The sequence below is a fragment of the Orbicella faveolata genome, unplaced genomic scaffold (genome assembly GCF_042242905.1).
Source record: "Orbicella faveolata isolate gen_17 unplaced genomic scaffold, um_ofav_v1 contig_24, whole genome shotgun sequence".
Taxonomy (NCBI): Eukaryota; Metazoa; Cnidaria; class Anthozoa; order Scleractinia; family Merulinidae; genus Orbicella; species Orbicella faveolata.
The window spans coordinates 30,575,819-30,590,133 of record NW_028301552.1 but is presented as its reverse complement, the minus strand read 5'-3'; the positions used below and the strand labels follow the sequence as shown (position 1 = coordinate 30,590,133).

Here is a 14,315-nt window from a genome sequence, read left to right as displayed (position 1 = left end):
ACAACCAAAATTTTCTGTGATCGATGGTTTACCAAATTTTCTTACAAATGGGGCTCCGCTCGCGCGCCTTCGGCGCGCAGGAGCTCCGCTAATATGTAAGTCCAAGAATTCGATTCTCCAAAATGAAATGAACTACATGTAACACTTCTTGTATCTATTCATGATCTGTTGTTTTGAGTCAGGAAGTGACGAATTGTATGAAGGCATCTCACTCCCTGACGATGCCGTAGATCGGCGAAAGCTTGGAATTAAACGAAATGTAACTCAAGGTCTCAATCGAATCGTCTATTTAGCGACCGATTAAATCAAGAAAAATTCATAGATCGAAGTCAGGGACTGTGCAATAATTACCTGGAGTGGGAGGGGAGGGGGGGGGGGGGGAGGAGGAAGGGGTTGGAAAATTAGAGGAGGGCATAGGAGAAAATGACAACAAGAAAGAGGGAGGGTTGGATGTAAAATTTAATACATACAGGGAGAGGACATTACTTTTTCATTCCTTTTGGCAAACTGGAAAAATAGTGGAAGAGTTATTAGGGTTCAAATATAAATACTAACATTGTAATAAAACTGACAAATTTATCAACTCTAAGGTGTTCTGATCCATGAACTGTTGTTTTTCTATCTGTCATGCAACAGGAAAGGAATGCCTCTGTTATATATGTTAAAACAGTGCTACTTTATTTGCACTACGATTTAATAAAACAGGAAACTTGAATAAAAAGTTGCAAAAGTAGCACTATAATGTTATTCAATGAAAAAGAAAGATGTCAATGTTAGCACACATGGCATCATAATTTAGCAGAATGAAAAACCCAACTGTTGAAATTTTAATAGCAATGCAAATTTAAAGTAAGGTAAATAAAACACAGTATGGTTAAATTGAGCTTCAAAAAAAAAAAAAAATGCTGAATCAGACAAGAATTCCTGAATAATATTTCCAGTTTCTCCAACAAAGCTTCTGGAATTCAAAAGACCTCATATTAAAGTATGGTAAATACAAACAGTATGATTAAATTTAGCTTCACTGAAACAGTTCAGAGTAAACTCAGACTCAAACTCAGAGTCCAGTGATTCTGATGACTCTTCAAATGAAGAGTCATTTGAAAGGATGTTTGAACCGTAGGAAAAACTCAGACAAGTAAACTAGGTAGGAGAGAACCAATGGGAGGAGACTTTTTACAAGAGGGGGGGGGGGGTAGCCTTAATATTATCATTACGTGAGGTGGGGTTGAAATTAATTTTTGCTTATTGAGAGGGGTTATGACTTAGTTTTGGGGCATATTTCACCCATTTCCCAGCCCCCATCCCCACCCCTCCAGGTAATTATTGCACAGTCCCTTGTGCGGTTCCCTTTGAAAACAACCCTTGGACGTTCAAGGGGGGATAGATGCAGCCCCCGCCATCCCGCAAAAAAAGACGATTTATTTATGTTTCGTTGATCAAGTAGGCGTTGCCTCTTAACTGACAGATTTATTTCATGACAAGAAATGTGATTGACATAAATTATATACATTGATTTAAAGGCGTTAGGTTATTGTGTTTCAAACCAGTTTTTCAGTAGAATCGAAGTGAGAAAGAAGTTATTTTAGTCTGTCTGTTAAGCCCGCTTACCTGGAGAATCTGTTTGTTAAACCTGCTCACCTGGAGAATCTGTTTGTTAAACCTGCTCACTTGGAGAATCTATTTGTTAAACCCGTTTACCTGGAGAATCTGTTTGTTAAACCCGCTCACCTGGAGAATCTGTTAAAGGCTCAGTGCTAAAAAAAAAAGAAGTGCGACTGTTGTAACTACCCGCCACAGATGCAAGTTGAAATTCAAGTTTTCTGAAGTTAGTTTCGAGATAAAGATTTATTTTTGTTTTTGTTCTCATTGCGAATTATAAATGTATTTCTTTTAGATCGAATAATTATTAAACCTTGGCTTGATATTATGCGGTTTGTGGTGGTCTTTTGAGCTAGCCAGTTCCACGTGCAACATTTCACTCATTTTTGACGTTGCCATGGCTATCATGCATCAAATTCCATGTAGGTCTGACCCAAAATCAGCTTTTTTGAGATAATTATGTAGTGTTTTCCATTTTTTTTTCATCAAATTGTAGAAATTCATGAATTTGTATATTTCATAAGCATTCTAGCTTGATTTTGTGTTAATTTTCTTTATTTGATGACTTTTTAAAGAAATAGTGAAATCCAAGATGGTGCCGACGAGACCGTTCACTATTCGATTTGGAACGAGGTCAAGTTTATTGATCGAGATACGACATGTTGTAGTTCACTGGTTTACACGAAGGGTCAAGGAAGCTATCCACATAAGACTTTATCCTAATAACATCAACAGGAATAATCGAATTGAAATTCCTGAAACATGGATGCGCGTCCACGATCAAAAAAACACAACAACAGGAAAGCGGTACAACAGCGGACCACTGAGGGAGCAGCTACTTGCTAGAACAATGGAAAAATGGGAGAATTGAAATGCACCAATCACAGCCGACCTTCGTGATGTAAATGGTGCCGCGTTATCAGTCCATCTCATCGCCTGAAGAAGACTAGCAGTAAGCAGTCGAAACGTCGCGATCTACATCTCAAGTGCCTACACATCGTGAGACTAACGATAATACGCTGTATTATGTTTATTATAGCTCTGTAACTGTTCATAACCCGTCCATCCCAACCTTCCCTCCGCGGCATTTGTAGGACATAGGCAATTTTTTTGAACAAATTTTGCAGATACATATCCCACGGTTGAGCCAATTCACCATGATGGCGCTTCGGGAAGACTGCAATTGCCCAGTATAGAGAACGTCAAAATCGTATTTCAATGATTATTCATAAAATTAGTCTCAAATACATAGCCACTTGTTTTTCTCTCGGCTGCCATTGTTAGCCTATTCCAGTCAGCCTGGAACAGGCTAAAGCTAACAATTAAATGGATTTTAGCCATTGCCTTGGTTTTTGTGGCTTAGAACAGTTTTGACGACCGAGTAAAGTACCCCAACTTTCCACTTTTTGTGGCATGTTCTAAGATGCCTTTTTTTTTCATTTAATTTCTTTTTTGTTCTCTAATAAATGTTTACTAATGTCTGTAGTCATAAATAATACAAAGACTTAATAGTTGAAATGAACGCCATAGTTCTGGAGAGAGAACTGGCCAAGCACTAGAAGTTCTAATGACGCTTTTTTGTTAAGAAATCTGCCGTAAGTACCTACATTTATACAACAGCCTATTGTCCTAAGTCCAATATGTGGCAGAGCCCCAGTTTTGAAAGTTTTTATTTCGTCTTGTTTTAGTGATAGATCCTTATAGTTTAAACTCCCCCTAACTTAGGTTTCCATTTAACATCTTCCTATAAGAATCTTTGGTAATTCAGTTAAAAGTCCTTTCCTTGCTAGTAAATTCCCTCATCGCTTTCAGTGGCGCTCATGCAAGCACGCTTTTATCGCATCGTGCAATTTTATTACTTTCAAGATTTTAAAATGTTATCATTTATTGTATTAGGACGGTTAGCAATATGTGTATCTGTTTGGGATCACTGATGATTTTAATTATCTTTACTGAGAAGTTTGACTGGAAGTATTGTCACACCGCAGTTATGATTGGAATGTTTGCTATTATTGTTTCGTGACTCTTGTCATCTTGTAGTCTTCTATTATCTAGTAATTAGTTTATTCACTGCCTTGTATTTCAGTTTACGTTCGATTATCGTCAATTAAATCACCGTCAATCACAGCTGATTTTCCGTGATCTCTGGCTTTATTCGATTATTAAAGCATCTCCCACACACGCTAGTCTCATCGCGAGAATTGTCTAGCAAGTGACAATTCAGCCTTTCAACAGTCGCCGTGAACCTGACGTTACACTTAGTTGTCTTCCTTTCTAAATTTGCAATTTATTTATTTCCAGTTTTGTTCCATTTCAAATGCCTTTAGCAGTAATTCTCTGATACCCCCGCTCGATTTCCAAGGAAGAATTAATATTTCTTTCAAGAATTTGAAGGAACAAGGGAGAACTTTGATGAAACCTCTTGGGAAAGAATGAAATTTGTTAATGACAAACAGGAAGGTGAGGCGAAGTCTAGAGGAACATGTCGCCTTTATTGGTCTATAGTTGTGAAATTCCACTCTAGAGTAAAGGAAACAAAAGACTTACAAAAAACTAATTTCGTAATGGTAAACAACAGCTCAAGTTCACACGGGTGTTGGCAGAAATGCAGCCAAAAAAAATGGTTTTCCGTTTGCAGAGAAACGATTAGAGTCAGAGCCGATTTCACTTGTGTTAGCAATAAAAGGTTACAATATTACTGGGTCTGTAAAAGTACTGATACAGTAAATTAAAACTTACACATAATTCGTTCAAAATACGTTTATTCCATTCAAGATATAGATTGCCTTTTACAATTTCGGAAGCTCCAGAGAGCTAGAAATTTCCCTTGTGAGTTACGTAAATAATTTATTTCTAAAAAACGTATCACATTTTCTTAACACTTTTCTTACCTGTAAGTCATGGTTTGATTGATATTCTAAAATGGCATTTGCGGGAATAAGGTAGTGACATCCCCCCTTTACCCCATTGTACCTTTGCAAATTATTATTTAGTGACCTCCCATTGCTGCGCTCTCCAAACCACACAACCACTTTCAAGAATAAGCTATCGCACGCCTGCAAATTCTACGGTAGGGTGGCAATCAAACCATACTTCAAGGGTACCTCTAAATACTGATCTCTTCTCGGAATAGATAATGTCCGTATTTTCGCGCCAAGTGGAAACTATTGTTTATACATTACTTGCGTAGTGTAAATCGTTAATCGCATTCGAATTTCTGCGATTACCAACTACATTACTTGCTAAAAAAAAAAATCAGACTTGTTTTTCGGACGTTTAATTTTTGGAAACATTTATCGCCATTCGGACACTTAGCTGGAACATAACATAAGTTAATGCATAGATCTTATAGATATCTGACCGATTTTCCAAAATCACGCCCGCTATTTTGGTGCAAAGTCTTTAACATGGTTTTCATAAATTCAGACATATATTGGCACAGAATGTCCTAAACTGCTCAGGGAATTCCCTAGTTTGACTCTAAATGCTTTAGAAAGATCGACAGAAATTAGACACGCTCGTTTTTCGACCTTTCTGGGTCATGCAGTCTTGTTCCCTTGAAATATATGTCTGGATTTATGAAAAAGGTGTAAAGACTGAATCAAGTGTTTTTTGATTTATTTGTTTTTTATTAATTTGTTTGTGTTTGTTTGTTTGTTTGTTTGTTTGTTTTTTCTGCTTTCGCTATGACAGCAGCTTGTAAATCTTACCTAGCATGAAATGTAGAAACTCCTTGCCGCATGTTTCATTTATTTAGGTACTTTTTTCATTATTCATCAAGCACCCCCCCGCCCCCCCTCCCACCCCCTTTTCAATTTGCGTTAAGTTCAGCCCAGGCTACACTCATCTGAATTCAGTTCGCGCGGTGACTCTGACAAGGAGCGATCGATTAGCGTTCTGTATTTGCTGTCTAAGGAAAGTCTGCCTGAAGACATCACTAACTCCAATGAAGGCCCAAGTCTAGCGATTTGCTAGTAAGCGTCGTCCATTATCGTACGTGAGGCGGGCCTGAGGAGATGTGTAAACTGTACGGGTCACATTTAGTCCCGTAACAGTAGGCCGTTTGTCCTGTGGCGACAATGTTGTGCTTGCGTTAGACAGCAAAAATCTTTAGCCACATCAATTTAACGCTTAGACGTGCAATGGACTTGACATTTCTAGCTGCTGTTGGCGTCATTTGCTCTGAACTTTGATGTAGCTAAAGACTTTAAAAAAAAAAAATCTGTTGAAATCTAGATGTGCCATTCCGCGCTCGACAAAATTGAGGTACATCCGGGACATTGCTATTTGCGAGCAAAACATGGCCACGAGCAGAGAGAAGAACATGGGGTCAAATGTTGATCGTGAGTAGAATTTCCTTCTTACCCCAGCAGTGAGGCCTGGGTTTAAATTTCGGCTCCGTTTTTTTTTTTTTTGTTTGTTTGTTTTGTTTTGTTTTGTTTTTCCTCGTTCAGTCACAAATCGCCTTCTGGTCTCTAAAGCGCATGCCTCATATGTGCATGAGTAAAGCACATGGAATTTACAGAAGTTGTCGTCGTGACAAGTTACCTGGGGTATCCAATCGATGGAATCGATAATCTATGACAATCGATATCAATCGATACCAGTCGATATCAATTAATCGATTGATGTTGATAATCGATGACCAATCGATGGCGAAGATTCGTGTGGTTATCGATTGGTATCGATTATCAATACCAATCGCTAGATAAATTGGTATCGATTGGTATCGATTGGTTGCAGATTGACGGAACCGGAATCGACGCATAAAAAACACAACTTTGTACGCAGTAATTGTAAACACATTTCATTTTGATGTTAACAGGAGAACAGCACAGAATATCTGCATGTAGTGGCCAAAGAGGATCCACAAGCTCGGACTGTAGGTGGCCGAGCTGTCCACGATGGTCCACAACTTTAAACGCGTTTCCCCGTTCTCCCATCTTCTTGTTTGCAGTTAACACTTCACCGACGTTCACCTCAAAACGGCAAAGATGATAGCATTTGACGATGCACCTTATATTCAGTAAAGCCTCTACCCGGACGTCTTGCGTAGACATTGTGACACGGAAAGGCAATGACGGGCCAGTGAGTAATTCGAGCACACGTGCAACGGGGTATATTCTCTGCGTTGAGAAGACTGGGTCGAAATTTGTTTTACCAATTTTGTCCCCAGGGCTTCCTAAAAATGGCGGAAGATCGGACAGGTAGCGTGCGTGGTCTGTTCGAGGTTGCTGAGCCAATCGACAGCAATCGATGAACGGTTTTTGTGTGGTTATCGATTGGTCATCGATTGGCCGATACCAATCGATACCAATTAACTAATTTTATCGATTGATATCGATTGATCGATTGAATTTCCAATCATCGGTTTCCATCGATTGGATACCCCGGGAAAGTTAGCACGGATTCCATGATTTCTGGGGTGATGAAATCATATACAAACGAACACACCGTTCGAGGTAGACCAACACTAAAGGACAATAAACGTTTTCGGAACGGGTCGGTCTGCAAGCCTTAAAGAGATCAATTTACGAGCGAACATTTTGAGTGAATTTATCAAGGATCATGTTATACCAAAGGAGCCATCAACCGGGGCTATCAACTCTTCAACTTGATAAAAAGCATCTTCAGAAGCGTCATCGTACGATCGTGAACCAAGTAGAATCCCAGCACGAACTTAGAACTTAAGAACGTCTGAGCACAAGAGGAGAAAGGTTAGAAAATTTGTTTACGAATATATCTGTTCGAGTACACCTAAGTAAAACGCTCCGAGAAACGTCGTTAAGTGTAATAAAGATAAAATCTCGGACTAAACGATATTTTCTCGTTACTTTCTTGTAACAGAGTTATGTGTCTTTACAAGAGTGAAACCCATGTAGCGAATTATTGCACATTTAAGCTGAAAGAAACTAATGTACATGTATGTTGACCCCAAACAATTCTTGACTTGCACTGTCACGCAATCCTGACGCAATAGAAAATATATTCGACAACCATTTGGTGGATTAAATCAAGAAATTGTGATGTTATAGGAGATTAATTAAGATGACACTTCGCTAATTTTTAAGTCTGTGCGTTTTCCTAAGCTCAGATATTCGTCAAAATATTTTGCACAAATTTACAGAGACCGGTACCTCCGCGGTACGCCAACATTGCGGCCGGAAAATAGTGTAAACATCTGGAGGTTACTTTGGCTATCTAGGTGACTGATTATCTGTACTGAACAAACAAGCATTTACATAAGCACTATTCCTAGTACCTTAACTGCTGATTGGTCTAAAAATCACGACATAAGTATATGTTTTTCGACAAACGCGTTCGTAGGTCTATGCCACGCACCGTCATAACTCGGAAATTCAGAATGTCTCGCTTGCTTGAGAAACGCAAATAACAACGACAAAGGCTGAGGAAAATAGACTGAAACGTTTATAGGCTGATATAAAGACCTTGACTCTTTTCACGCCCTAAAGACCTGCAAACGTGTAATAAGCTATTAATCGATTCCAAGAAATGCAATCAAAAGCAGAAGAGCTTAAGCACATCGATTCGATTGAATTTCGTACAACTTCAAATGCAGAACATTTAGCTCAATTGCAATATAGCTAGTGCTTCTCAGTATAACGACTGCCTGGGTACACGCAGCAAAGCGTCTAGTTTTATCAATTTTAGGCGTTCTCGGCTTAGCTAACTATCAGAACTGTCTGTGATTCGCTAGCGCGGAAGAAATTTATTTGCGTGGCTTCCGGGCGATAATTGACGTAACGACAACATGGTGAGTGTTCGCTTACTGCTACGTATGGCCTAGTTTGTTTGAGGTTCAATCAATTCTCGATGTAGGAAGCTCTGCTTCAGTCCATTTAGGACGATGCAGGTCTTTAGAAAGCGACAGATCAGCTCTCCACCGCGGTTTTGATATCTGTACGTTCGTATTGATTTAGACTCCAATTTCATGTTGAAAGCACTCTTAATTAAATTGTACAATTCATGATTCAACGAAAAGACGGTGAATTTAGTCTTCCTGGCCTCAAAAGGCATACAGGAGAGTTATTTGCTGTTATTTGAGCAACGATAAGCCTCGTGGAAAGCTAGCTCTAGGACAGAATTGTATCAAGGTTATCAGTGACAAGTAAAATGCTATGGTTATGTTTTTGCGAATCCAGTCTGATATATAAGCCTACAAAACACGAATTATACTTAAACAACGACTGTTGGAATGATAGTTTTACTGTACCCTCAAAGTTTTACTAAAATACCAGTGGCGGATCCAGACCTTGAGCTAAGGGTGGGGAGGGGGGAGGGGGGGAGAAGGGGCGGTTTTGTTTTGCTTGCCCTGCCGGCTTTTCTTCCTTCTGATATTTCTTCCTTTTTTACCCAAAATAAGTGGGCGAGCCGGGCCCCCCGGGCCCCTCCCCTAGATCCGCCACTGAATACCGACGATGAAAATAAGACAAATTCTTACTTATCTCAACCAGTTTCTCGACAAGAGTTCGCTATATAAAGAACACTAACAGTTTTGGAGCTACTTAAAAGTCTTGTACTGTAGTGCAAAAATTTCGGAGGCTTAAAATTTCGGACGATTAAAAATCTCGGACGGTTTTATTCTCGGACATTCTTCGAATCCGAAATGTTCTGCAAGTAATGTAACATTGATAAATAGAATATTCTATTGGCTATGTCTGTTTCTATATTGTCCACCGTCTTTCTTAAAAAAAAAATTTAGCCGTTGTCTCAACTCAGTTTGACCAACTGCCGGTCATTTAACCACAGGGTGTCTACATCAAATACTTTAAAAGGCGATTAAAAAAGGACAAAAAATAATTTCAAAATTGTGAAAAACTTTTCGTTCCCAACAATAGTCAGCAACAAATACAACTGTTTTGGCTGGTTTCTGAGGTTGAATAACACACTCCTTCTTGGATGTCAAAACCACTTCCCAAAAGGGCAGAGTCCGAACCAAAAGTGCGAGCCATTTTGATTCGTTCGCCGGTAGTGACCGGTTTAGCATCGTGTGAGTAATTCCTGGGCATAGTAAGCCGTGCCTTTTCGTGATAACTAGTAATCCTTTCTTTCAACTTTTCGTGTACGCCTTCAACGTTTTTTAGCATATGCTGGAGAGTGATGTTCACGTTGCATTGAAAAATAAATAAACCAAGTGAACTGTGAACAGACGATTTCCCGAAATCTTTTGCCATCTGTTGGGCAATGTCACCTATGGAGCGCACGGTGTCAGTGTGTTTTAAATCTTTTACTGCTTCACTTACAAGACAAATGACCTCAAATGTTAGCGGCTGTTGTGTCATTTCTTTTTCGTAAATTTTCTTTCCTGTACTTTCCATTGTAGGAATAATAAGAAGTTCTGTGTTTCCAGTGGTTTTGCAATCCTGAAGTAATTTGTTGTAGAAATGTAACATTCTCTTTGAGTTATTTTCAATGCCATAATAGGTAGCAAGGATCTGAAAAGCAATAATTCTAAGAATAATTTGTTCTGGGGTACCACTCATTAAGGAAATAGCCTCTTCTAAGGATTGAACCCCAGCCTTTGTATGGCCGTTAACCAGTTGAGAGATGCCGCTATAACACAAACGTTTTCCTTTGTCAGCAGCTGTAATGGATGAACATGACGCTTCTTCAGCCCTCGCTTTAGAAAGCAGCTCTATCGTTTTGCCTCTTGCGCCCCACGTTACCTGATACAAAGCCTTGGAAACAAGTAATTGCCTATAGGACACATTTTCTTTGAGCCTCTTAGCCACTTTTAGAGCTGAGTTGTAAATCTTGTTGAAGTTGGGTTCTTCCCTGAAATAAAGTGAGCAGAGAAAGAGCTCAGCTTTCACTAAGACTTCAAACACGCTGTTGGCTGTCTCATAATCTGAGCAGCCTTCTATTAAACTTTGTTTAATGCCTTGTTCATCTTGGTAGAAGTCAATAAATGCCGACATTGAATGGCCTGTTAAGAACTTCTCATTTAGCTCCTTGAATCGGCAAAGGTAAAATGCTCTCAGGTTGGCCTTTGATTTAAGAATGGATTCTTTGATTTCTTTTTCTCCTGTTTCGTTTGCAAACGAACGAATTAGCGGATGCATTGAGAATGACCCAGGCTTAGAACTTGATTCAAGCAGAGATTTTCTCCGAAGGTTGCGCAGCACTCTTATTGCCAGGGGAGTTTGTGTTATACCCAGAACGGCTGCAGCAACTGTCATATCGAAACTTTCTTGGAGTACACACAAGGACACGAGAGCTTCTTTTTCTTCAGCAGAGAGCCTCTGAAAAGAAGAGTCAAACAGGAGTTTCAATCTCAGATTGCTCGGATAATCTGGATTGTCCAACATCTCCACAATGTTATGATTTCGCAAAGACCCCATGAAGTCATCTAGAACTTGACTCAGTTCAGCATCATCTTCAGAAATAAAGGAACACAATAACTTCATGGCCAAAGGTACATGACCGCAGATTTTCGAAACTCGTTTGCAGTCAGAGACGGTTACATTTGGAAGTAATTCGTTAACAAGGTTTTGAGAAGAGGATTCGTCTAATGGACTTATTCTCACACCCTGGTGGCCTTGGAATTGCACATTCATGAATTCTAAAGATTCCCTTATGGTTATAACGAATGATAGTTTCTCGGTTCGTCTGAGATTGTCTGCGAGGAAATGTGTGAAATCCTCTCTCACTTTCGGCCCTCCACTTAATAACTCATCAGCATTATCCAGAATTATTGTAAGAGGTTCTGACAATTCGCTAAAAAGATGGGAAAGCTCATCATCAATTGAATGTTGCTGTTGGTCTTGTTGTTCACCTGCAACAGGTCGTCTGAAAAGACTAAGAAGCTTTGATGCCAGATCAGCTTTTGACTGGATCCCTCGTAGAGATAGGTGGTACACGGGCAATCCCTGAGAATGGAGATGATGTCCCGCGGCGATTGCAACCGACGTTTTTCCGAATCCGGGTGAACCCCAGATCGACACGATTCGCGTGGATCCAGAAGCCACGTGACCAGTGATTTCTTCACACTCCCTCTGGCGGCCAGTAAAATGTGGAACCTTTGGTGGGAGACATGACTTTGGCAGAGATGGCCTTGAACCTTTTAATACACAAAATAAAACCACTGATAATCATGAAGAACATATATTTTTTAATTGTTTGCATTAATAGGGCAAGTCCTGGGTACTTACGTGTTCCAATACTGTGGCGACTTAGATCTAATATAACAACGATATTTGCTCTGTTATACATCGACTTATTTATTTCTTAATTAACCTAAGTTGATAAAATTATTTACATGAAACCGCTTTCAAGAGAGGATGAGAACTAAGAAAGTTTATCCCCCATACAGGTCTTTTCCCTTAGTTAGTCCCTCCCAAGCTGTTTATGAACCTGGTACCTAGTTCTTCCGCGGATAATGCTACCACGCGTGTTGCGTGGGTGTTTTTATGGGGGACTACAGCGCCTATAAAGCCGCTCGTCACAGGATTGTCCATTTGTAGACCCACCGGGGATTTATGAAAACCGTAGTGTTCTAAAAATAGCTTGCAACTGAGATGGATTACCTTGTTAATGGTGCCTATATTGGAGAGTTACTCTCTTAACCCTCATCTTCTATTGTCGCCGTTATTATGGAGATTTTCAAGTTGGGTTTGAGAAAGCTAGCCATCAATTAGCCCTTTGTCACGTTATCTCTTCTACTATTTGCTGTGGCGAGGAGCTAAGGTTCAAAAGTTGCTTTCGGCATGAGCGCAAGCCTACATCATTACCAGACATATAATGCATGCTTACGTTTACTTTGTCTCAATTAAACAAATAGATTCCATGTTACCGTGCGTCTGTTCAGCAATAGATCACAGATGACGTCAAAATGTGATAAGAACAAACAAGTAGCACACCAGGCAACACCGTGTGTCCCTATTGTTCTTACCACATTTTGACGTCTTCAGTGATCTATTGCTGACAGACGCATGGCAACATGGAATCTATAACAAAGAAACAAAACAATGTTAATAACGTCATCTGTACGTCAGTCCCCCAACAGATCATAACTAGCAATAAATGAAAATACGAGAACAATCTGACTCATAATAAAACAAGAATTGGTTCGTACTTAACGTGCTTCTCTCGAGTTCGAACGCGAGAGTCTGTCGGAGGGCAAAGTGAAGTGTTACAGTTGTTGAAGACGTCGCCTGGGGCAGGGAGCTACGGTTTTTGGAGTGCTCTCTCGCTCTGTCATCCCAAGTAAATAAATAAGTCGATAGACTCGCATTTAAAAGCGTGAACCAAGTCTCTTATGACATAATCTTACTGATAGTGCAGATGTCGGAAAGTTTTGGTGTAATTAATCGCTGTTAATAAGCATTCTTTTTTCATCTAAGCCTTAGATTAATCTGCAAAAGGACATGATTCTGCTTCGTTCTTTTGGCTTTTCTTGGTGCTTTTTAATTTGAGCTTAGAAAATCCACACCCACAGGGAAATAAGGAAATCAAGTGGGTGCTTAGCGCGTCGGAAACAAAATCTGCTCAGTGGTGATGATTAACCACTTTACAGTGCTCATTTAAGAGAGCATGCATGGACAGGTGTCCATGGAGTTATGAATTCACCCTCACTGCAGGTCATGAATTTAGATTGTGCCGATTTACCCACATAACTGAATTTTTACCTGGCTTGTCTTGAGCTGGAACTTTACTCAGATCATTGATCCTTTGTTCCAACCGGGAGATGTCTTCTTTACTTGCATTGACTGCCTTCATTTCAGTTAATAACTCTCCTAACTCGTCGATATCTGAGCTCACGTCCTCCAAAAACTTGATGTATGCTCGGCTTTCCTCTTTCATGGCTTCCTCCAACTTGCGAACTTCTTCTGTGGGAAAGTCCGACTCCGTCAAACCACCAGTGACATCTATGGGGTCTGTCTTGACTCCTAGAGCTTTGAATGCATTTTTGGCATGTTGCACGTATAGATCAAATGTTGTTTTGACTATTTCAGAACTGGTTGAGTGACAAAGCGAATTTCTTAGCAGTCGAAGTTGATCAATTGCAAGTGCAAATGTCTCATCCTTATTTCCACTCGGACTCACCACAGATACATGGAAACTCCCACGGGCCAACTTATGAGGCTTCACAAACAGATCACTGAGAGTCTTGTGGTGACCAGCGCTGTCAGGCAAAGCGAAGGACCGCGCGTAAATAGTGGCCTGGAACAAGACGGTACAATCCCATTCTTCGTAAGAAAGATTTGTGGGAACTTTGGTCCTGCCACCTTCTGAACCAAGAAACATATTTCTTACCGCAATGGAGTCATCCCAGGGTTGGAAACTAAGAAGGTGTCCAAAGGTGTTGTCCCACATGGATCTGAACGTTTGGCGTAAAGCCTTGGGGAATTCATTCAGTACAATAGAAGCAAACTTGAAACAGTTCAACTGCTCGTCCTTAAACGGCTGCAGAGACATCCTTTCTTATCGGCAAAGATCAAGGAACTGATCACGAAAAGAAAGAAAATTTGAGGTTGGTTAAAAATGTTTCGTAAGTAATTCAGTGGCAAATCTAGGTGAGGCCCCTCCTCCCCCCCCCCCCCCTTTCTTTTGGATAAAATAAATCGCAGAAGAAAGAAAAGCCGGCAGGGCAAGAAAAGAAAAATCGGGTTCAGGAGCATGCTTACCATATACAAGAAGTCAGAAATGAGATAAATTTGCAATTTATGTATTATTCAACACAGCAGTTAGAA

At 40.0% G+C, this 14,315-nt stretch overlaps 1 protein-coding gene across 6 annotated transcripts in view; it reads right to left on the bottom strand.

Annotated features, from left to right (window-relative positions):
• Positions 1–4,347: 4,347 nt before the first annotated feature.
• LOC110050812 (uncharacterized) overlaps positions 4,348–14,315 on the bottom strand; it is a 28,691-nt gene continuing 18,723 nt past the window's right edge. For all 6 annotated transcript variants that reach the window (XM_089290912.1, XM_089290914.1, XM_089290916.1 and 3 more), the window contains 2 exons: positions 13,251–14,067; positions 4,348–11,683 (listed from right to left, as the gene is read on the bottom strand). In XM_089290912.1, the coding sequence (XP_089147038.1) occupies positions 9,462–11,683; positions 13,251–14,040 (3,012 nt within the window). In that variant the 5' untranslated portion in view covers positions 14,041–14,067 and the 3' untranslated portion in view covers positions 4,348–9,461. The remainder of the gene's footprint in view (positions 11,684–13,250; positions 14,068–14,315) is intronic.